The sequence below is a fragment of the Clinocottus analis genome, unplaced genomic scaffold, assembly GCF_023055335.1.
Source record: "Clinocottus analis isolate CAN_PGR_092001 unplaced genomic scaffold, fCliAna1.0.p SCAF_22, whole genome shotgun sequence".
In the NCBI taxonomy this organism is placed as follows: Eukaryota; Metazoa; Chordata; class Actinopteri; order Perciformes; family Cottidae; genus Clinocottus; species Clinocottus analis.
This window is the reverse complement of record NW_027175954.1, coordinates 4,137,918-4,163,033: the sequence shown is the minus strand read 5'-3', so window position 1 is coordinate 4,163,033 and position 25,116 is coordinate 4,137,918. Positions and strand designations below refer to the sequence as shown.

Sequence of the window (25,116 nt, the reverse complement as noted above, 5' to 3'; positions counted from 1 at the left end):
CTTATTTTCTATCAAAGCAGGGATTTATAAGATGACACACTCCTCTTCCCCACATTCCTATGTCAGACTGCTTCAAAGCACATAGAGCAGCAGACTGCAGAAGCCTGTCAAGTCTAAGGATCATTAGAGGGTCAAACAAACACTACTACAGCAGTAGAGTTACAGCAATTAAAGTAAATGTATATATTTTAAAAAAAAGGATGTCACTAAAATGGGGTACAGTGATAACAAACATTCAAAGTTAGCAAACAGTTGCACAAACTAATTACACATCAAACAGTCACTGAGCAACATTGTTTTTTTATTTGGAGTTGTGTTTCTGGCCACCCAACAAATGCAATTCTAACATACAACCTTCCTTTTTGCTGTTTTGAGCACCAACAAATTTGTCTTTACCGCCTAAGTTCTCCAATATGTTTCCCATCTGTGACCGGAAACAACACAGAGGATCGCAGAGGAAGTCAACCAAAACAATTAAACCAAAATATTGTGCTCGGAGATGGTAATAATTCTTTGTGGGGCCCATCTCACTTTGCATAAAGACATTTGATCCAATGTTGTTGTTTTTTTTATAAAACTATGTATTAGTTCTGCTTGAACTGGTTGTAGTATGTGGCTCAACCTCAACCCCAGAATGTCATCAGGCCAAAAGTGTCAAAAGAAGCTCTAGCAGTCAGCGGGATGAGGAGGTTTTAAATTGGTCTGGCTAGATAATCTTACTAATGTGGTGAGCTAGAAAATTAAGTTAATACAGGGTTTCCTTAAAAGTATGTGTTTTGAATATTACCACTAATAACACTTTTTTTATGTTGAGGTTTCCCTTCTGATGATGCTAATGTGTTTCCATGCCAAACCTGTAAAAAAGTAAATATTTGTTTAAAAGAATAAAATAAATGGGGGCACTGAACAAGGAATATGAAATCTGATTTCATAGCAAGACTGTGCTTTTTTGCTGGTGAGGGGTATGATCTGTTATTCAGTATCTTACAATAGCTTAATTACATTGATTTTGACAAGTAGACAATACAAACAAACAGTGGTTATTATTTTGATAGTGGTGCAGTCAGCAATAGAGGCCTTGGGTCATGCATCCATCAATAAAGCCTACCAATCTAAATTTAGGGGCGGTATTAAGACGCTTCAACCAAATGAAAAAAAGGTCTTCATCCTGCTTACTGGACTTTAATAGTGTTTGTGATGGACCATACTAATAAATGATTGTATGTTTGTCTGCAGTCACTCCATGTGCTGCAAATTTAGGACCATTTCCTACACTAGTGACCAGAATCACCTTTTATGGACTTGCACATCGTCTGGATTTGAGTTGTCTGTGTGTGTTTTGATTCCATCTGGATTTTACAGTCACTTCAAAGAAAATTGCAATGTTCAATATAGTAAGTGTTTGCTTCCAAAATAATGCCATTACAGGTTTTATATAGGCCATATCTTTATTTTGGAAATAACGCCCTTAACCCGCACTTAAATACTCCTACGTAGCAGTTCATTAGGTTGTGCTTCCAACAGCTAGAAGTCACCTCTGTGGCAGAAACATGTTTTTAATGTATTAGTAGTTGTGCTGGTATTATGAGCTCCACAATGATTTAGTGTGGTTGCAAGAAGTTTGTCTTTTCAATTATTGTCTAATGAATTCTTCCAGGATCTTACATCTGAGTAAGCTGACAATAACAATGCATCCCATAATACAGCTCCCTCTTCAAACCTCACTAAGATACTGTCGTTAAAGTGGTGCCAGAGACGCTCTGCTGCTATTGTTTGTCTGTCTCCTAATGTTGCTTCTGCAGTGGCCTGATTTAGTTTGCCATGTCTCTGTGGTATCTGAGGAACGCACCAATGTAGAACCTCTCCACTCCTGATTGATTATCTAAAGTTAGGTCTGTGCGGTGATTTGCAAAAGTTCATGAGCCAAGGAATTAAATATTGGGCGCAATAAACAAGTTGGGAGTAATTTTGTTTTGCATACTTATTGTGCAAAAGCTGGTACTGGTTTGTATTTTTATTACTGCGTCAGTTTGCTTTTTATATGCTCATGTAAATTACATCTTTTTTTTCTGCTGCTGCTTAAACTTTCCTTAAAAACAACAATGACCTCACCCATAAGTAAAGCAGGAACATTTCCTCCAAGTGCTATATTAAGACCTACTCAAAGAACACACAATTGTAAATGCTGTAATACTCAAGTCCCATTGTCAGCTTTGCATCTCGTAGCTTCCTGCAGTTCAATGATTTACACAAATTGGCCAAAGGGATGGACCACACAGGTGTTTACTTGCCCATATTTCCTTGTATACTTTGGCATCGTCAAGTTTTGAGATTGAGCTGAAGAGCGACCAGCTGTGAATCTCAAGCTGTTTGAAATAAATCATTGAGGCAGAAGCTTTGGCCTTTGTGCCAGGCTCAGGCAGACATTGTCCAACACCTCTCACATGTTTGGGCTTTGGGCCTCGAGCCTGATTGTAGATAGTAATCCATAGCATGCGTACACACACTGCTCAGAGAACCTGGAGTGTGTGTAAGGAGCAGGCGAGACGAGGCTCGACATTAACAATACATGGCTCAAATAAATAACTTAAAAATGATTGTGCTGGATTGCCTTTTTCCATATTTTAGTATAATTATTGTGACTTTTATTTTTAGCATTACTACAAAAAAAGACCTTGTTTGTAAAGGTCTTGGCAATTGTTAAGATTCTGAGAATTCTGGGATTTCCATCAGAATATTGGATGGCCTCTGCTGTTTTTAATACTAAAACTATGTGAAGGTGTTATTTGTGGCCTTGATGAAAAATCCCACGTTACTACAACATCCCCCTTGAAATATAGTCGCGGGCCTTTGTTGGATGAAAAGCAAAACAATGTAGCTTAACAATAAGTTTTATAATTGTTTTCAAGATTCTTTCAACCGCAATGACGAGAGAACAAAACTCAAAGACTAAACATTGAATATTATCCCGAATATTATCTGAAATGACTCAGAGATATACTCATTTGTCACAGCTCTCCATTTCAACCAGCTGTTGTGTGCTTTTCTAGCAGTAAATGGATGCTCAGCAAAGCCAGAGCTCTTTTCCATGGTGTAGCTGCGAGTTGATTGTTCCCCATAGAGTCCCAGCTTTCTGCCCAATCTAAAGACACTGCTCCTCGGTGTCCTGCTCACAGCACCAGTCTTAAAATACCCGAGCTGCATTCTGTCATGCTTCCCTCGGGGACTGCCATGGGTCAGAGATCCCACTTCAGGGAATCTCTTCACTGTTTGGAAATAGATTTGGTTTGCTGGTGTGCAATGGTTGTCGTGGAGGGTAAACTTAAACGGCATATATCCACCTCTCAAAATCATCCATTTCTTTTAATGCAGCTTTAGGAGCATTTATACAGGGTTTACATGACTGCATGCACGTTTTAAGAGAATAGTCACCCATCTCAGGGCTCCCCTGAGGTTAAGCTTGGCATTCATACCCATAAAGTTCTGCCATATATCTAAAAGAAGTTTCCTATCCTGTAGATTTAGGCCTATTTGGCTTCAAAATCAGACTCGGAACAACTTGGAACAGCATGAGGGGCTTTTGTGAGAGACATATTGGTTGTATTGCTTCGTGTTCCTGTTGGATTTGTGCTGTTTTTACGGTATTAGGGCTGGATAATACAGTGTCATGAGGTTTACTGATAACAGATATGCAATGCAATTGTCTTTTTTATCCCATCAGTATGTACTTTCACACAAGTCAAATCACATATTTCATTGGCAATACGGAGGGACATGTGGTATAAACCAAATAGAAATAGACTTTGCTTCGGTAAAAGCCCCAACATTTTGCTAATTTAGTGGTAGTTGTATTGAAGGAAGGTCTAAGACCGACATTACATTTAATTCATGTCACTTTAGCTGTAAAAGTTAACTACTATCTTATGTCTTGACAACTAAAAAATAGCCTATATTGAACAACTGTAGGGTCTACTATCCACTTCTGGGGCTATTCAGCATTTGGGTAATAAGTTGGTAGCCTCAAACTATTTCTTCACTCTTTAAATGTGTAAGCTATGGCTGGCACACAGATGATTAAATATAGTATACACTCTTGGCATTTGCTAACCTGTGGTAACTACCCTCCTGATACACGGGGGCTTGATGTGCAACAGGATGTAGCAGACTGCAGACAGACAGGATGTTTGCTAAGTGGTTAACTTTGTGTTGCACCTGACTGACTCTTCATGATGTCTGATATTGTATTAACTTTTTACAAACTCCTTATCAAGACAGGACAGTACAATGTTTAGATCACACAGTCAAATCATGTTAAGCACATAAAATGCACAACGTTTATTGTTTTTTATGTTTTCTTTCAGAGCTTGGGATGGCTCAGCGGAAGTTTGCCCACTGCCTGGGAGAGTTTCAGTTTGAGTACGTCGGCGATGCGAAGACCGATGATGAGAAATGTATCGGTAAGTGTGGTATTTCAATTTACTTTGTATTGCCCAACATCACACATTTGCTACCGGGGATTTTGCAATCTGAGGTTTGTCTTCACGTGATGGAAACTAACCACTAGTTTTGTTACTAATGTTGAATTTTTTTTGTAACTGTGGTAGGAACAGCTGTTAGTGAGTGCATGGCAGAGATAATTAATTCAGATTTGTTTTTTTATTACAGATGAATCTTTGCAAGAGTTCTCCTCATTCCTCAAGAACCTCGAAGACCAAAGAGAGCTGATGGTGAGAACAACCACAACCAGTCAGAACCTGCTTGAGCACCAAGGGAAATACCTGTGTGTCTGTCTGCCTCTCTTTCTGTCTGTGGTGTACTAAACCTAAACTGTTTAACTTTGTATCCGTGCACTGAGTCCATTTCCAACCATCCTACACCTATCACTTCCCATATTTGGTACTTACTATTTACTTACTTACTTACTATCTATTAATGTCTGACTTGGTCATCCGCCAGAGATCCAGACATGCACACATGTAATTTTCTCTGACGTACAGTACAACCACTGCATCCAGCATGCAAAACATGCCACCTCCCTCGTGGGTAAATATGTATTGATAGTGTTCAAACAGTTGTGCTTGTCTTATTGTCCCTGTCACACAACTTGCCTGGGAGTGGCTACAGGGGCAGGATCCACTTCATCCCAGCCAAGCTTTAAATGCCACGACAGATTCACATAAGCTTCTGCACCAAGGTCCACAACAATTTAGCTCTTTACGACCGCCATAAAACTAGCTTCTGCATCTGACAGCGACGTTACAGCTGCTAATTTATTAATAACATCACATGATAAAAAGTTCAACCTTCTTAAATGATCTGTAATGGTTACAATGGGTTCTAAACTGCTTACTGGCGTGTTAAAAGTGCTGCACTATTAACTACACTGTAGTATTAGAGATGGTGCACTTTCTTGACCTGTAGTTTATTTGTGACCTCCGTAGATGTAATGTAATTGATTTGTTTACATTTAAGCAGTAGTTTGATGGCCAGCGATAGTTAGGGAGGGTCGGGGGGGACACTTAAAAAGCAAAAATTGATTTTCAAATCCACGTCTTTGGACTGGGATACGCAATTAAGTGCTTGTGACTTTCTATGAACGGCCACTCTGTTGCAATGTCTGTCTGTCTGTGCTGTCTGAGGTTAGGGAGTGGGCCCATCATCAGTAGCTGACTGGGATGACTGTTTTAGCGCCTGGCTTAGACCATAATGGTAAACACTGCTCGGCACAGCACGGCTTATCATAGTGGGATGACATCACAGTGCAAAGTAAGGAAATGTAGGATGGGCATACAGGCACATACATGTCCTGCAGCAGACACAGCAGAGCACAGGAGGAATGAAAGCAAAGACATTGACTTTATGAGTTCCTTATTGGAAGACAAAGATACTTTTAGTATAATAGTTATGTAATTATTGTAACTATGTTACGAGCCACTCTTCTACTGAACAATGTTGTTTTGTCACCAAGTTGAGCAGTAATGAGGGCTTTGTTGTGGTGTCTGTCTAGATGAGAAACATCACAGAAACCTTAATGAAACCCCTGGAGAAGTTCAGGAAAGACCATCTTGGTACTGTCAGGGTAATGTATGATGGTTTCCCTTTCCAAATGTGTTGAAGCTCTTTGTTACTATGTTTGGTGTACCCTGATGATTAAATGTAAAAATCTGAATTTACAAAAATATGTATATCACAGTTGGATCCTAATAACATATCTATTGTACTGCGCATACAGCTTTGAGTCCTTTGTTCCCAAGAATAATGTAGTATTTTGTTCTCCTCATTTCTTGCCTTCTTCAGGCAGAAAGAAAGAAGTATGAGAAAGAAACGGAGAAGTACTACAGCTCTCTGGAGAAGCTTCTGAATATGTCAGCAAAGAAGAAAGAGCCACAGCTACAAGAGGTATTTATCCTTGTCTTAACTCTCCCGACAGATTTGTAACATGCAGAGAATAGCAATTCATAATGACAGCAAAATGGGTATTTTGTGTAGTCGAGATTCCCTGTTTTTTTTTTTGCTTTTGGTGCGGCCAGGGAAGAGCCTCGCTACAAAGCCGGTTGGACCATGCAAGTTTCCACTAACATGCCTCGCAGCACCAGTTTTCTTGGCTTGTTGGGAAAGGAAATGTGTGCTCACTTGTGCTGTGATACCAATGTCAAAAGTGGTTGCTGTAGTATGGTAACAATCCATGTTACCCTGCTATAGCGTAGGCATTTTAGATTGTGAAGTTAGCAACCTATCACTACACAATGTTTTTGCCTTCTTGTCTTTGTCATGTTGCCATTTAAGGCTAAACTATTGCCATTTAAGGCTAAACTATATGTTGTATACACCAACCAGAGAGGACACTTGAAATGGTTGACATGACTGCAGGCTGTTCTGTTCTTTGTGACTCTTGTGGTACCAACAATGATTTCTATGAGACTTGAATAAATAGACCCAGTGATTCATTCACAGCCACAAGAGTCATACACTTATCTCTATATGTAAAACACTGTTATGTGAATGTTGATCTTACTCATTTCATAGTGATGAGTCGCTGATCTTTTGTAAGAAATGATTTTAGCCAGTAATCTTCTTGCAGTAAGAAGGAATATCAAGAGTTACAATAAAATATGCGTTAGTTCTGTTACATTGCAAAAAGGTGTACTGTGTGTGTATATGTATGTGTATATATACACACACACACACACACACACACACACACACACACACACACACACACACACACACACACACACACACACACACACACACACACACACTGTGTTTCTTTGATGTTAACTGTAATTCTGGGGTGACACAGTGGTTAGTGTTGTCGCGCCACAGCAAGAATGAAACCAATCCCCCTTTCTCTGTTTAAAGCTACCCCCTAGTTTCTTTGTGTGTGAAGCTTTCTTGATCTGAATCGGTGGTATATGGATAATGGGTGTGGCATTTTGTACGGATCATACTGCCCTCCAACACATCTTTATTTGACCGACAGTGTGAGTTTGATATAGACCTCACCACCCTTTCGTAAGAGTATAATGCCAAATTCTACTGTGTCAAAGAGATTTCAGTGTTTCGTCTGTGCTTCTGTGCGTCTGTCCGTCTCTATAATCATCATTATGCGTGTTCTCCACCCCCGCAGGCAGACGTTCAGGTGGAAATCATGAAGCAGCACTTTCAGGAGGAGTCACTAGAGTATGTGTGCAAACTGCAGGAGATCCAGGAGAGAAAGAAGTTTGAGTGTGTGGAGCCGGTGAGTGACTCACTCACCTTGGCGGCTTGTCAGCACTGACGTGGCTTTTCTTTCACATTAATAAAAGCGAGGGCAATGTAGGATATGTCACATGGACAATAACTAAACAGTGATTTTGTTGTGAGTTTCTCTTTCACTTGCTGATTCTTGAGATTAACGTCCTGTGTCTTTTTGTACATGTTTTGTGGTTGTTGTTTTTTTAGATGCTGGCCTTCTTCCAGACAGTCTTCACCTTTTATCACCAGGGCTTCGAGCTCGCCAATGACTTTGACCATTATAAAAAAGCACTGCAGATCAATATTCAAAATGTAAGGAATAATAATGTTTTCTTATTATATTTGCAAAGGATGATTCTCAGCATGACAGCACTTGCTTGTGTACTATTTGTGTGTTCTGCCCAAAGAATAGAAAACATCATAAACGTAATTTAAAAAAAAAAATTGAAATCTAAAAGGCAGAAAGGCTTTTGAAACAAAACCTCGATATTCAAATTGGTTTATTTTGTATATATGCATACAGCCATACATACATACATACATACATAACACAACTACTAAAGCGAAAAATGGAGCTTTATGGGCCATTGGAGTCCTCTTTGTCTACCTATTGGATGCAAGTCTAATATTTACTCGCCTTTTTATTTTGCTTTGGTCACCAAACCCTGGGAATTTTGGTTCCTTTTATTCTTCAGGGTCATTACAGCCTTAGCTTGATTTCAGACTTAGTTTTATGTTACTACCAACTATTCAACTGATGTCATGGAGCTGAAAGCGTTTCCAAGGGAAGCTCATACGTTTGTAGTTGACGTGTGACCTCTCATTAGAAAGGTCTTGCTACCTATTCACTGAGCAACGGAAGTGACTTCCTGGAGCGTATGTTTACCCCCCATCCCCCTCTCCAGACAAGGAGTCGATTTGAGGGCGCGCGGTCAGAGGTGTATGAGCTAATGAAGAGGATCAGGGAGACGCCGCAGGAATACAGACAGACCAGTCCTATCAGTTGTGAAGGTTATCTCTATGTACAAGAAAAACGTAAGTTCTCTATGTATTTCAAAGTTGTTTTATTATGGGGTGTCATATTACACCCATTCATAACTGTTGCGAGAAAACGTAGTCCAATGGCATGGTCAGAAGGGGTCTTTAGAGTGGAGTGTTTTTTTCACATTTAAAACGTAACATGTGAAATGTTTTCTGTGTGTATGTGATATTATCTAAAGTGTTGTTGTGGCAGGGAGGTTTGGTTGTACCATTATGGTCTACTTTAAATAAAATAAAAACGTGGAGGTTCAAATGCATTTTCAAGCAGCAGCAACAGATGCACTTGCAACAATGTTGCTAAAATACAAGCAAAGTGAACAACTTATTATTATTTTGTTTTAAATTGCCGTCAAACGTTGTTGTTCTGTTGTCTTCCCTGATACGACTGCGTGAAGCAATACTGAAAAGATCTGTGTCACACCCGTATTTCTTTAGGGCCACCTCCCTTTGGTTCCAGTTGGGTCAAGCGCTACAGCACATTTGTCAAAGAGCAAAAAATTCTTCACATGGTGACCTTCGACCACAGATCTGGTGGCAAGATTGTGAGTAGTCTGACAACACTTAGAACAGTGGGTTATTGATACCATTTTTTTTAATGAAATCTCAACCACTTTGTTCAATATGCTATTTTTTTGTAATTCGTTTTTGTCTGTCCAGTTAAGGCTTTCTCTTTTTTTCAGGGGGAGACCGAGTCCGTCACACTCAAGTCCTGTCTCCGCAAAACAACCGACATGTTCGACAGGAGGTTCTGCTTAGAACTTGACATCACAGACCGGTACATCTCCCCCTCACACCTTTTCCTCAAACACACTGTTCTTAAGTCTCTGTTGCATTGAACTTGGGTTCAATGTAAGTAAGCTATCCAGATTGTAATATAATTCTACATTATGCCACTGCCTTGGTGGGCTTTTCAATCTGGACACATACAACATCCCTGGATCAGGAAAAACTTTATTAATTCCACATTACCAGCTTTGCTAAAGGTCTCAGCTGCACACATTTAGTTGAGCTTGCTGCTCTGTGTGTTTTGGATTGCTGAGGGCAGGACCACAGGATTTGTTTAAGAGTACTGCCTCACACACTTAGCGAGGAGAATTTGTCACACCCTGCTGTGCCGTGCTGTAATAGATATTTAATTTTGACACTCAACTTAACTCTGCCCTGCCTTTTTTGCCTTTTAGTATTAATAGCAATACCACATGAAGTATGGTAATTTGAGTCCTGCATCCATCTGATTGGGATGAGTAACTTGTATCTGTCTGGTCTCATGTGACGAGGTATCATAAATCTGCATGGATGACTAATAGGGCTTATATTTGTATTTTGTGAAAATCCAATGTGCAAGTTCCTTTTGATTTTTGTGCTTTTTTTTTTCTTTCAAAGATTACTCAGCTCATTTTATGTTTTCTATTGACACAGTCTAACTCCTTACTGTATTGTACCTCTAATGCTAATAGGCTATGTCTTTCTTTCAGGCCAGGCACAGTTCTGACAGTACAGGCTCTGTCAGAGGATGACCACAAGTTCTGGATGCAGGCCATGGGTGGGAAGGAAGCTGTGAGTCTGCCGCCTGCACTGTCATCTTCGACCACTCACACTTAGTCATGAAGCCCTGCTGTTTTCTATTTCACTGCCATCTTATAGAGAACTATTATATTTAATGTATTAATCTTCCACATACCTGTGTATTACAATGTTAAAGTATACTCTAAAAACTATAAAAGCCATAACATTTTATTTTGTACTTTTAGACTGGACACTATCTTGGGAGGACTTATTCGAAAGAAAGAGGAAGTAAGCTAACCAGCTGTACCAGACTTTCTATCTGTAAAATATATCATACATTTTCACGAGTTTCCTTTTTAAAAAAACATTTTCCTCTGCCTCCTTCTGCAGTTGATGCCCAGCTCGATGATGTAGGTTTGAGTTTTATGAAGAACTCCATCAGCGCCATAGAGACGAGAGGTGAGCCTCAGATATGTATGTATAGAAATGCTCAGTTGAGAGGAGGTAATTTATTGGGGAAGTTTAACGTGACAATTGGTGAATCGGGACATAGGTGCAGTATTGTTATCTCTACACAAGGGGGCAGACTCGCTCCAATAGTGAAACGAAAGTACTGCGAGGTACTGCAGGCAGCATGTACTGTAGAATAGATAACACAAATGCCTTTCATTGTCTAGCACCAAAGTTCTCGTCCCTCTCAACATATCTTTCTTTCTTTTTATTTCTTACTGGGTTCGGTTAAATTGCTGTTACAGTCATGTATGTGATGTATAGTTTCTAATTACAGAGGTGTGTGTCCCTGTTTGTTTTTGTTTGTCTTTTCATTTATTGTCTGCTTTGTGTGTTCTTTTCCCTGTAAAGCACTTTACAACCTTATTAAGAGCAGTGCAACACAAATAAAGTTTCATTATTGCTTTCAGGTATTAATGACCAAGGCCTGTACAGAGTTGTTGGGGTAAGCTCCAAGGTCCAGAAGCTCGTCTCATTAATGATTGGTAAGTTCTATTTTCTTTTTTGCGCTTTAAATATATTTAGCGTAGAGAGAGCTGAATAAAGTTAACATTGTAATTTATATGCTACTGCAATATCGCTGCGATATTAGGTCGCCCCCAGTTAGCTGAATGTGCTGACGTAATGGATGGGTCTGTCGGGCTGATATTAAAAAGATAGTGACTGACAATCAGCCCATGACTCAGCTTATCAGAAGCATGTCCCTCTAATGCGCAACAAGTGCCCGGGTGAATCTTTTCCTCACTTAATTTCAGTTTTATATCCCCCAGACAGCCAGACAGGGTCCCTCCCATCCACGTCCTTGCACATTTTAGCTTTCGCTTCATTAACACACCACTAAATCCGCCTCTCATGTACTTGTGGCAGGCTATCAGTCGTCTTTCTCAATTTCCTTTATGCCTCTCACTTGTCTTGAAACCCTTTCACTCAACTAATTTTCTATAGCGCTTGTCCTCTGTCCTTTGCATGGCTCCCTGTCTGCTCTCTGGTTTCCTGCCGTCTCCAGCAGACACCAGCTCACTTTCAGCTCTGTGTTCAGAATAACAACAAACTCAGACAGCCATCAGCCGGTCTCAGCTTCCTCCCCAAAAGCCTCCCAACCTGCCGACTCATGCTGTGGACTCCATTAACACTCCGCTGCTGCATTATAAGAAGTTTCCTTAAAACCTGAATAGTAAAAGAAGCATGAGACTGCAGGCTGTGGACATTCCACATATTATTATGAACGAGGAGAAAATTCAGATATTGCACTTCAATGTTTGCAAATGTTGGTCCACTGATTGACCATATTAAATAAGATATTTTCATTAAGCAGCCTTGAAAACTTATATTTTATCCCTGAAAGTACTACTACACAAACCAACACATTCACAAACATTTATTGCATAGAACAGTTCGGTGAGTGGGTGAAGCGAGCTTTAAACCCTTAAGAAAGTCTTCGTATCCTCCCACTCCTCCTCCTTTTCATCTCTCACCCACCGACATGGCCTCGGTCCAATCGGAGAGGACAGAGTGATAGAAAACGAGTCTCCCATCACATTACAGTACAAACAAAGAGAGCGGCCCCTATTGAATGTCAGGCAACAATATAACCGGAAGAAGTGAGCTGCATTCTGTCTTTCTGACCTGTCTCTTGTACAGTTGCGTGTGTGTGTGTGTGTGTGTGTGTGTGTGTGTGTGAGAGAGAGAGTGGGTGGTGTTGCTGTCATTGTTGCTGAGTTAGACCTCTTAGTTCTATAGATATAATTGCAGAGTTAGGCAAATTTGAGGAATGGTGTGAGGTGTTTCCAAAGAACTGCTTGATTCTTTTCCCATTTCAGGCAAAGAAGACTATTAATGTGGCCAAGAATTAATGTGGTTCGTTGCTTTTTACTTTTGTTAAATACAATATGTTCAAAACTAAATCTTGAAACGACTTTTGATTACTTTAAAGGGTTAGTTCACTTAAATTCCAAGAAACATAGTTTTTCACAGTGACGCCCACCAGACTGTGGTTTGCTTCTTGGAGTTCAGCTCAGACCGGGTCAGCCTGGGCTCTCAAGGCCAGTAGTTTCCAGCCTGAGGGTCCAAACTCCCACAAGCGGTTGCAAGGCAAATGAGGTTATACTCCAACAGAACAAATGGCCACGCACGAAGGAGGAGCTAGACTCAGGCTGCCTGGACTATGCTTAAGGGCGGGCTTACTGAAAGAGATGCAATAATGCAGCATACATTTTCAGATGCTTTCCTTTGTAAGATATTTATGGTGTTGCACTTATTTGTTCACAGAAAAAGAGACAGAAATAGACACAAATAGTTCCATAACGAAGGAATAAAAAGAGCGAGGGAGAGAAAAGTTAAAACTCTGCCTCCTTACTCACTTTCACACTGCTGGCCAATCACGGTGTGATGTGGGCGTGAATGACGGAAAGTTAAAGTCATGGTCGAACACAGCCAACATTGGAAGCTTACAGTATATACTAATTTACGATCTGAACCAAGACGTTATGGATGTAATCTATAGAATCTTCACCCTGCTATACATTTAGTGATGTTTTTGTAGCAGAGGCATGTCTGCTTTTTGAGCCCCTTTAATCACCAACAGTGAAGTTAAAATAATGAAAAAAAAGTTTGCAATCTCTTTTCCTTGGATCTGACAACCCAGTGCATTTTTCTAGTTTTTACATTTGAAACTTTGATTGAGATTTTCCAATGAAGCTTTAAGCGCCTGCCATATTTTATGACATTATTACCCTTGAAAATACGATTTTTTGGGGGGGGGGGGGGGGGGGTTAATTATGTAATTTATGGTGATCCTAGTTGCTGCTACACCACCCCATCAATACAGATGTGTCCTTCGCTAGAGCACGTAGGAAACGTTTTTTTTTTGTTTGTTTTTTACTGCAGTGAAAGATTTTATTTTTGGAAAGCTAAACGGCAACAAATATAGATTGAAGCAGAATATTTTGTGGCTAAAATGTGTTGTGAATTTCCATAACACACGTCAGACAATCCACAACACACATGTCACACATCCATGGGTTGCTTTCATTGATGATAGTGTCGAGATTTCCACACCCCATTGTTTATTTGGGTTAAGGCCAATGCATGACATTTTATGAAGGTCATCTTGGACTTAATTTCACATAAATTAGACCAGTTTGTTATTTCTCCCTTCCTACCTTTCGAAAAACACTTTTCTTTTAGTTTAAACAGACTTGCGTACTGGATTTGTTTCGCAAAATATTTTTCTGGGAACTGCAGTTCTAGCTTTAGCTGCTATGCTACAGTCGCCACACAGTACAGTCGTGTCCCCAAGGGCGTGATGCCGATAACTCAGGTAAAAATAACAAAGAACTATATCTTTGAACTTGCTGCTGCTTTGTGGTGAGCAGTTTCATAATCAATGCTACTCCAACTGCCCCTGCCAATCATTTTCCTTTGTGTCCTTGACCTAACCAGGTCCAAGCCTGTTTGTGCTCGAGCAGACTACACAGCCTGTACGGACCCCATTAATCTCAACACATACACACTTGCAGAGGCGCAGCTCTGACTACAAACACTCTTCAATAACATTTGCTCTCAGAAGTTGATATTGGACAGAGCAGGCGGAGAAACACACAGTCCTCCTGGCTGCAATGCTTAGAAGAAAAAAGGCTATGTAACACAGACCACCTACAAAGCTTAAATATGCGTGTTGACCTGAGCCCTGTACAGTCCATGTTATTGACATTGTTGTTACACTTCCACATCTTCTATAATTCTTCAGAGGTTGCTTAAGTTAGGGGCTGTCGTGATAATGTGCCACCTCAATTTTCAGCAAAACACAGCTCTGGCGTCCCTGTGGAGCCAGCAAAGTAGTGAGGGATTAATTAAACTTGTAATGAGTATAGAACCAGCAGCCCTCTACAGAATGTAACTTCCTTCCATATCCACTGGGGCTCGACGAGACTCGACCCCCAAGGCTAGTAGCACTGCTTTTATCCTCATATGACTTATTACTAGTTATATATTTATATTACATATTTTGACTTTCTAGGCTGCCCACAAAATCACACAGAGCATTTGGCTGTGAAAAACAATCGTTAGCTGGTGTGTTGTGTTAATATTCCATGACAAATAAATTTTTGTGATTGTGTTTATTTTCAGATGAGGAGAGCAACGAAGTGGATCTGTCAACCAGCGAGGACTGGGACGTAAAGACAGTAACGAGTGCACTGAAGCTTTATCTGAGGTAAGGATACGTCGGATTAAAGACACGCATGCAGAAATGTAAACCATCTCAAACTGTCCAATATTAGATTAGTTGAATGACAGGAAATTAATTGCCAACTCAATAGATTCATTTCTTCAGTTATTTTTAAGTGGATTCTTGGTCGTATGTGATTTAAACTGAATATCTTTGGACCTTTTCGGAAAAAAAAATGAAACAAGAATTTTTTAAACTAAAATATTTATTTATTTATTTATTTTAATGGACAAAACGGTAAAATGTGAATTAATATTGAAAATAATCCTAGTCCTCAAATCATCAGTTTCTGATGATATTGTTAGTTTGCGAATAATTTCTAAAACCTCTGATTAACAGTACCCCTGAGCAGATTTGGAGATTCAGTTTTGTAATTTTCTAACCTTGTATTGATGCATTCTGAGGATGTGACGTGACTCCTGGTGCATAATTCGTTCAGGGTTGCTGTGTGTCTCAGCAAATCTACTTCTGACCTAAGCCAACCCCAGTGGTTAATTGAACTCTTTTTTTGTATATCTCTCTTTTGATGAACATGATAGAGGCTCTGTTCACTTGAATACGAAACATTCAATCCATTCTCGTCTCTGTCTTTTATATAAAATGAGTTAATTATGCAAAGTGCTCCTGCATAATTAACTCCCTGCGAGGTCACATTGCTTACTGTTTGCCTGTTCCACATTCACCAACTCCTTCCTGGTTAACGGATAGAGTGGGTGAAGTTCAAAGATTAAAAATGTTGTTTGCTTGTAAGAAGCTGAGGCAGTTTTCATTCAAATGCCAATTTGTTTTTGTAAGCATGTGCGATAAGCAACAAATTTAAGTTGGCTTTGCTTATTAAAATGAAAGCAAAGTTGTATTTTCTCGTTAGGCGTGGGCCTGTTTTCCTTATTAACACAGTAAAAGTACTCACAAGAAGCTCGCACACATATATTTAAGCAATTATGGTTTAACTTCCAGAAATCCAGATTATGAATAAAAAATCTGAAATGTGACACAGGAGGTCAAGAACCCCACAGGTTTATACAAATTATATATAATCACATAATTTAAAAAAATGAATGACAGGAAGCTTTCAAAATAAGCAGCAAAACTAACCAATCAGAAAACAACAATCCAATTATAAAAATAAAAAACATACAATCTTAATGTGTTCATTCATTAATACATTTTTAAAGATGTTATAATTGTGAAAAAAAAATCTGATCTGAATACTACATTGAAAAAGTAAAATATTGATTATGATCAAACTATTGCCAGCTCTTTTTTTCCAACAGTTGGTCGCAGTTTAACTGACTGCTAAAACCTTGAACAAAGAATAACAACATCAAAGCGGTTGATGCTCCATTTAGCTTTTCTCCCTTTGTTCATTAGAATGTAGTAAGTGTCCACAGCTGTATAATGTTTTGGGATAAGACTATCCTCCACCAATGAGTATTCTGATCAGGGTTTAAACGACAAGTCCTATGCAAAGGGGTTAAAGTCGCGTTCTGATGGGCTGATTTTAAGCTTTGGCCTTTTCAAGGACGAGGTTTGTAACAGGACGTGGGACTATGTCACACTCAGTCTCCTCTGGTTTCAAGGGTGTCATCGCTGTGTTTAAGCTGGCAAACACCGTTTAAGCTAACCTAGCTTATCCATATTGTTGTACTATATTAAACCATGCTAAGCATTGCTCTGACATGTCTTTTACTTTGTGGCTGGCCAGCTGGAAAAAAAAAAGCAGGGTCAATCTCCTCACTTTCCTCTGAGGCTAAGTACCTTTGGCCACATGCCAGCTGCAGTGTGGAAGTACCTTCAGATGAACTTGGTTATCTCAACGTGTGCACCATCTAATTCCATCCCCTGGCCCGGTCACATTAATCATTGCTGTGTGCAGACCCTATAAAACAGTGTGCCGGCTATTTCTGTACCCCCCTCGCTCACTTCAGCTCTCGCTTCTCCACCCCCCCTCCCTCCTCTTCCCCATCCCTTCTCTCTTTCGCTCTCTATCTCTGTGAAGGAGCCTTCCTGAGCCGTTGATGACCTATGGACTTTACAAAGAGTTTATTAGCCCTGCAAGTAAGTTTGACCTCCTCTTATACCGTCACTAAGTATCGACCATAACAGTGTACACATGTGATGTTCAGTTTAAGAGTCCAGTGTGTCTTCTCCTGCAGTGAGCTATTGAAAACATGCAGTCAAGTGAAAACCAGTTAAATCACTTTTATTATCTTTTTTTAAACTTGGTAACAATTCTTTTAAGTGGGTAATGGTGACCAATCCTCTTAAGTAAAGGAGTCTTAGTCTGAAAGCTATTTGTCTGTGTGTGTGTGTGTGTGTGTGTGTGTGTGTGTGTGTGTGTGTGTGTGTGTGTGTGTCTTGAATGCAGATTAGAATCTATCCACAGTTGTCCTCATCTTCACAGGAGTCCCTAAAAAGTATAATGTACACCGTTTAATGCTATATTTATGCCTTCTTACTCGGTTACAGAAATGTGCACTCCCTCAATCCGAGAACACTGTTGTCCTGTTTTTTTCACAAGAAAATGTGATTTGAAGAATCCTTTCCGCCGACTACGGCTACATTTTTGACATTTCAGATTATTTTCTCTGTGAGCCTACTGCCCGTCTTCATCTAATGTCTACCTGTGGCTAAATAAGCCATTTAAGGTGAAAGCTAAAAGCTTTAAAATGATAAATATGCTGTAATTTGCATGCCCTTAAATGGTCCAGTGTGTGACCTTGAACGGCGAAAAGACACTTTTCTTTCTTTTTTCGCCCACATAACATTATTTAAGTGGTAAATGTTTTTTTTTAACATTTTTTTAAGCAAGCCAAACTTGAATCCTATTACAACAAGTGCTATAATTGGATCAGGTTGGCATTTTTATCAGGCGCTCGCAATGCCCTCATAACAAGGGGGAAAAAATGGATTAGCAACGAATATTTTTTTTGATGGATGACAGCATCCATAAGCAGCTTTTTCCATGTTTAAATCCTTGTCGTTCCCATAGTAATGATGTTTTGTGTGTGTGTGTGTGTGCGCGCGTGCGTTTGTGTGTGGGCGGTCAGATGCCCATGTGTGAGGAAATGTTTAAGAGATGATCTTTGGGGGTTTTAACACAACCCTTTTATACGGTAGCGACAGTAACGTAAAGCTATCTCCTTCGCCAGCATAGTGGTCCCTGCTGCCAAATTCTGGGAGGCTTCAGACTATATATCACTTTCACACCCCTTCTTCGCTTATTTAAACTGGGATGTATCATCCTCCAATCCTCATACGTGAGGCGATAGCCTCTGATCATGGTGTCCTTAAAGGTCCACTGACTTTTTCATTTTTGGGGGATTTCAGAATGTATCAAATTAGTTTGTTAAGACTTTTGAAGTAGTGCTGAATTACTTTTATTTGGTGTAGTGAACCAGATCAACAGTGTACGTCGTGTCTCCTCTTCTTTAAATTTGCTGCTTGCTTATGTTGTACAGTTGTGTTGGCCCTTTAACACCTGAGGAGATCAGATACAGATCCTTGTAGTTTAATTCAACTGTGTGGCTGCTTCTGCGTTTGAACAGAGGGCGGCAGTCCAGAGTCTCGCATCCAAGCCATTCACTGCCTGGTCCACAAACTACCGGAGAAGAATCGACAAGTCCTCGGGCTACTCATGAAGCATCTGGCCAAGTGAGTGTTCATAGTTCCTTGGTCATAGTTCAGCCAATCTCCACCCCCTCTCTCTCTCAGTTCTCTCTTTCTGCTCTTCCTGTCTGTCTCCTCATTCTCACTCCACATGCTTTTTTTCTCTCTCTCTCTCTCTCTCTCTCTCTCCTTCACTCCCACTCTCTTCACTCCCCCTTCCCTGCTGTCACTCCATCTCCTCTCTGTCTACTCAGTGACTGATGGCTAAGAAAATTGATGCCGCTAGCATCTTAACGTTCTTTTTGAAATTACTCAAAGTTGTTGAGGGGGAATTGTGTCGGCCTAAGTACCTTTTTTAGAATCTGGTTGGTTGTGCGGCTCACTAGGGAAGTGAAATAAAATGGACCTCTCAAATTAAGCCCTCTGTTGAGATTACTATATACACCCCTGGATAGACCACTATTGTGCATCACTCTATTTGTGAGATTAGATAGGAAGAGAGATTTAAGAAATAGTGTTCACTAACATTACAAGGTTTTACCTCAGCAAGCTTTTTATAAACTAAATATGAGCAAATTGAAGATAAGTAAATAATCCCTCTTCCCTGAGGCAGTGAAAGTCTGGTGGATCTTATTTCATAGAAACCCGCTGCAGAATCAGGCTCTGGTAAAAAGGCAGCGCTATTGAAATTGAATTTGGATTATCCAGCGTGAAATTCTCCAGACTGGAGAGACTCGAATATTTTTCTGAAGTTGGCTTGTGTGCATGTCCTGCAGGGGGAAGGAAGCAAAGCCAGAATTTCACACTCCTATCTGAAATGGTTTCAGAGATGTTATAAATGTGAGTTGTCACCAATGTTTTTGTCTTCAAAGGCATCCTTTGAAGCTATTTAAACTGTCTCAGCTGCTCCACCGCGTATCATCATATTTCGAGTGTGAAATCTCTTCACCTGTCCACATAACTTTCTCTTCAAATTAAGGTTTTTTTATTTCTCCACATTTTTGACCTGACATTTAAGATAGTTTTATCTACTGAATGTGTTTCATTTGCAAAACTAATCCAAAAGAGATTAAATACAATGTATCATTCCTCTTCATCAAATGTCATTAGTATGTTGTAAAATAATCAGAAAAGCGGCTGTCAGAAGGGCTCACGGTTATTGTTGGAATTGATATTGCAGAATGTGTAACTTCAAAACGTCTAAATCCACAAATGCCAGATTTTTTTTTCTTGTTATATTCAGTGTAGGGAACAATGGATGGGAACCGTACGCAGCACAACTTTATGTTTAAATTGAAGAGGTTTTTCTTACAACGTACTGTAGTCATAAAATATGCTGAAATCCCTCATTTTTAGTTGTAATTATTTCTCAAAAGGAATTGGCTGCTTTATGTATTCACAGTTTACAGTTTCTTTGTGATGTGAGCGACAAAACTTTAGATCATCAAGCAAAAAAGAAAACTAAGCAGCGGTACACTGAATCAAAAAAAGAGAGAGAAAAGTTCAGAGAAATCCCTAAAGATAGCAACATCTCATTATTTTTTTCTTGAGCCATTACTTAGCGACTTTCGGATCTCGCTAAGTATAAAAGTATGCATTACAGGAAGAAACAATGCATTTTTTAGGGTTTCCTGCATCGCATTTTAGCAACAGGGAGTCGCTTTGCGGAAAAGAAAGCCCACCTCTCTGTTAACATCATAAAAACAATTACATTAAATCACAATTTGATGAATGAAACATTGAAGTTTAGGGGGAAAAGAGCAAAGGAGCAATTTTGCACAGCAAATGCCGTCTGTATATTAATTGAGTACGGCTGTCATCTCGAGGTGGCTCAACACCTCATCTAAACAGCTTGCATGGTGAAAATCTGCACTGTGGGTCGGGTGTTTGTTTTTTTTCTTTTTAGAAATTATTTGACGCTATGTATTCTTTATTTTCTTGTTTGCTCAAATACGTTTTATTTTATTTTCTCCAACTTTTTATTTATAGTAATTGAGTGCTGATGACCATATTTCCACTTCTTGTTTTCTCGATTTGAAGTTGGTGTTTTTTTTTGTTTTTTGGGTTAGATGCCTAAAATAAGATTTGCTGTTAACACAAGCTTATGAGATTTTAAAGTTTTGTTTTGCAATAAAAAAAACATGTCAGTAAATCCCCGTTTGGTGAATTTCAAAGTTTTTACGTGTTTTCATGAAGGCAGTTGCTAAGCAGTGGCTGAATGTGACTACGAAACGTCATCAAGCTATTTACTAGTCGGCCTTTAATTTAAGGAAATGGCGATTAATTGTGAAATTCATCTCGCTAGACAAAACATGTAAGTTTATTTTTCGCGATAATAAAAAAAATCCAACGACAGTTAACACATTTGGAAGGAGTGACAAAGAGACGCTGTATACAGCTGTGGTAGCAGCAGCCACCTGTCGATCACAGTAAGCCCGCCCTGAAGCATACTCCACTTTATGGTCTATTTTATTCTAAATGGACTATAATTTACTAAATAAACATCCTGCTGTATTAAAGAAGACTTGAAACTAGCGATTGAGACCATCAACGCATGTTTACAATGTTTGCTGAGTAGTAAATAAAGTTAAGTAATTGTTTCATAGACTTCCATACAATCAGACCGGAGAAGTCGCCCCCTGCTGGTCAGTAGCGACCTTGCTCGTTTAAAGACGTCCCTGTAGCACTCAACACACAATGGTTACAGTTCACTCAAGTTTTTCCCTTTTTTTATTTGTTTGTACTTAATCTATCCCTTTTTTCTTTGAAGTGTATAATGCGAGATTTTATCTTCCTCAGTGTGGCGGCTCACAGTAAACAGAATCTGATGACCGTGGCCAACCTGGGCGTGGTGTTCGGCCCCACGTTAATGAGGCCACAGGAGGATACTGTCGCTGCCATCATGGATCTTAAGTTCCAGAACATTGTGGTGGAGATCCTCATTGAACACAATGAAAAGGTAACGCTCAAGAACGGGACGTGCAGGGCACTGTGGACTGTACTATCGCAAAGTAATGCAATTAAAACTGAGCATGCGCAGTCCAGTCATAGCAGTATAACATCCAGTGGAAGCGTTTAGTAGTGTTTTTTCTTGCATTATTTTCTCTCAAAATGTCTGTTTTTGATTGGTCAAAGCTATACTGCACTGACTGCACTTTGATCATTCATTCTGTCAGACATTGTGCGTATAATTGTGTTTCCACTTGCCATTCAGAACTCTATTTACAAAAAAAAATTGGCACCCTAGGTAACACAGGGTACAATGATGACACCAAGTCAAATCTGAATGAGGTGACACAGAGCGCCTTTGTGTTGATCTACCTTGGTGGCGTGTAATTACTTAATACTAAAGGATAACAAATGTGCAAGTAAAGCAAAAGAGTGAATTTTTAAAGGTCCTGGTCTCTCAGCAACTTAGCACTTTCTTACAATGTTTAGAAGTTTTGTAATTGTTTTTTTTCTCTTAAATTTCAATTTGGCAGTTTCTCTTGGCAGAGAAGTGCACATACTGTACTGTGTCTGACACCAGAATTTCTTTTGGGCAGATTAAGAGTCTCAATTGGGAAGCTCTTCTTTTCCTCTTTTTTTTTAGGCTGTTTAGTCTTCCGTATACCCGTATCAAAATTGTGCCTACTGCGCCTTAAATTAATCTGACTTGAGCAAATGTTTTAGCAATGAAAATGCATTCAGTGGACTGTTTTGAATACCTGTGTGTTATGTTTATTGCTTGTTCTACAGAATAATGAGTAGAACGTGCTCACATAATAAGACGTGTATCACATTTAACTTAAACCCATGGGACAGCAATGCCCTTCATTCAGTCGTTCAGGTACAGAGGAGCAAGACAGCAGTTTCATATCCAGAATCTTTTATTTGGCCAATAGGGGGAGCCCCAATTGCTCACACTGGGATTAAATACATTTTATTCTGTTCATTTTCAGTAGGTTGACTATTCTGTAGATTATCATATACATTTGATTTCATTTCGAAGGTCCTTTGCCTGCCTCAATACATGTTTTTTTCTTATGAGTGGTTTCATAACCTGTAGTTCATGGTATCATGTAATCTCAGAATGTCATTAATCGTGTCAATCCTCAAAGGGGGATAATTGTCTGTCACAAGAGAAAAAGGTTTCAGATTAGTTTTCTAATCTGTTTGGAGCAGCACTGCTCTCTGGTTTCATCTGATTCCAGACAAAGAGCTTTTAGTGTTTTTCTTTTTTTATTATTTCCCTCCAGCTTCATTAAATGGAATATGATGTGTGCTGTGAATAATAGCTACACCCAAACTCACAAATCTAAAATGGGGTGTGATAGAATTCAGAGGCTTGGTGAAACAACACAGTGCACACCGCTAGTCTCTGAGACGACCCAGAGGTATCCAACACCGTCCAGGTGATAAAGGATGTAGTGTTAGAATGCAGCAGGAGCATTTTGGAAAGTACAGCGTGTTAGAGCAGGGGAAAAGTTGAGCAGACAGACAGGCAGGCATTAACTTCTCTCACAGCTTAGTCCCACTCCAGACTGTTGATACCCCCAGATACCAACAGTAGACTCTGTTTTACATTCACCTCCATCTGCAGAGAGAGAGAGAGAGAGAGAGAGAAAGAGAGAGAGGGAGGCAGCAGAAACTCTCAGCCATATCAGATTTCTCACTTTTTCTATCTATTTTCTCCTGCAAACTTTCTTTCTCATAGCCCCCTCCTCTGTGTCTGCCTCTCTCGTTCACACTGTCTCACTTTCTCTGCCACTTTCTCTCTCTCTCTTTCTCTCCCTCTCTCTCTCTCTCGCCTCCCTTCCCTACCTTCCTCCTCTCCTTGTCTGTGATCCTTCCCGAGGCTCTGCTGAGACTTCCTCTCCTCTGCAGCCCTATTCTCTTTTAACTCTACATCAGAAGTGTATATGTAAACACGGCCCCGTGTAAACAGGCTGCGCTGGCTGGCCGGCCCTCCTCGACTAAACCCTGTTTATTTTACCCTCCACTCTTTCAGAGAGTAGGTCAGTTTCTCTGCGGAGAAATGCCACCTTAACTTAGACCCAGATTTCTGGACGGGGTGCGATTGTGTTACATGTGGAGCTGCTCTTGTTTATTTTGGCACAAACAAAATCTGCTCACATGCAGTTATTAGGGTCCAATCAATGAGCTGCTCTGCTCTCCCTGGGAGCACATGCTGTGGCTGCAAATGGCCTTTTCCATTAATTTACCACTACATAAAGCCTGTGAGTTTCCAAAGCTGTTCACTAAGTGAGGTCAGTTAAGGACACGCTGCTGCTGCTGCTCAAATCCAAACTGCACTGTGCTTTAAGTCTTGCTCGAAACTTACTGTAATCACATTGTGTATTCAGATCTTTGCGGATGCTCCAGAGTCCGGCCCTCTTTCACCTGCTGCCCCAGTATTCTCTGCTCCCACAAGGCAGTCTAAGAAGGTGAATCGACAGAACCGACCCCTGGCTGTCTACAATCCACAATCCCTAGACATTCAGAATGGTAAGCGACGTACACACCTGCACCCATATACCTCTACACCTCTGAATATATGAAGGGAACTGAGTTGGACAAAATCCTTATGAGATAATTAGGAAATACTTGAGCAATAAGCTTTTTTTACGAATGAAGCTACCTTAGTGGTTCAGAAAAAATGCAACACAAATATTGATTTGATTTATTGAGCCGAACAACTACATCCTTTTTAAAAAAGACCATGAAGTTGAATCAAATCAACTCTTCCCTATAAACAGTATAACCTTCCTAAAAGGTTGGATGTGATGCAGGGCTGTAGTTTTGGCTAGTTATACCAAATACACTGGCATCTGAGTGCATTTACTCTTGATTCCTGCTGGGCTTTGAATTAATTCACTCACTCAGGGTTATTTTGTTACCTAGTGACCACTATGAACCGTAACAGTGTCCACAGATGACACACTGAACTCAGTTGCCTCTCCTCTGTGTTACTGTGTGGACAGATATTGCTTTTGTGTGTTCATTTCTTTAAAATGCTTTCCTCCAAAAAAATGAACTGAGAATGATAGAGGCCTTCTCCTGAGCATCAGGTGAGGTGATCACCTGACCTGGAGGCCCAAACAATCTGACCTCAGCAATATCTGTTATCCAAGGCCAGTCAAATCCCTACTGCGCCATACAATAGGAATCTAAATCTGCTTACCAGATTGCCTCTCTTTTCCTCCCTCGCGCCAGCTTTTAGGACGGGTTATTTTAATATCAGGGATGAAGGGCTGTAATCCTTTTATAACCTTGGTGTCTTTCATATGGGTGCCACATAATTGTTTTTAAGTAAGTTGTCTCGGCCTTCAGCGGGTGAAGGCAAATTAAGTCAATAAAGTTGGAGAAAGAGAAGAGTGTAATGTATGCGTGTGAGTCTTCTTTCGATAACCAGAGTTATCTGTGTGCTGGTGCTGAGCAGGTAGAGAACAGTTGGTTTTCACTGGAAACAGCAGCCGAAAACTATGTGACGAGTGAACCAAAAC

At 40.0% G+C, this 25,116-nt stretch overlaps 1 protein-coding gene across 2 annotated transcripts in view; it reads left to right on the top strand.

Annotated features, from left to right (window-relative positions):
• arhgap10 (Rho GTPase activating protein 10) overlaps positions 1-25,116 on the top strand; it is a 45,247-nt gene that overhangs the window by 7,783 nt on the left and 12,348 nt on the right. For both annotated transcript variants that reach the window (XM_068589335.1, XM_068589334.1), the window contains exons 2-19: positions 4,362-4,457; positions 4,666-4,727; positions 6,008-6,079; positions 6,298-6,399; positions 7,631-7,741; positions 7,945-8,049; positions 8,643-8,772; positions 9,214-9,320; positions 9,459-9,553; positions 10,254-10,335; positions 10,530-10,572; positions 10,675-10,743; positions 11,205-11,279; positions 14,923-15,007; positions 17,022-17,080; positions 18,571-18,676; positions 21,431-21,590; positions 23,977-24,118. In XM_068589335.1, coding sequence (XP_068445436.1) covers positions 4,362-4,457; positions 4,666-4,727; positions 6,008-6,079; positions 6,298-6,399; positions 7,631-7,741; positions 7,945-8,049; positions 8,643-8,772; positions 9,214-9,320; positions 9,459-9,553; positions 10,254-10,335; positions 10,530-10,572; positions 10,675-10,743; positions 11,205-11,279; positions 14,923-15,007; positions 17,022-17,080; positions 18,571-18,676; positions 21,431-21,590; positions 23,977-24,118 — 1,701 coding nt within the window. The remainder of the gene's footprint in view (positions 1-4,361; positions 4,458-4,665; positions 4,728-6,007; positions 6,080-6,297; positions 6,400-7,630; positions 7,742-7,944; positions 8,050-8,642; positions 8,773-9,213; positions 9,321-9,458; positions 9,554-10,253; positions 10,336-10,529; positions 10,573-10,674; positions 10,744-11,204; positions 11,280-14,922; positions 15,008-17,021; positions 17,081-18,570; positions 18,677-21,430; positions 21,591-23,976; positions 24,119-25,116) is intronic.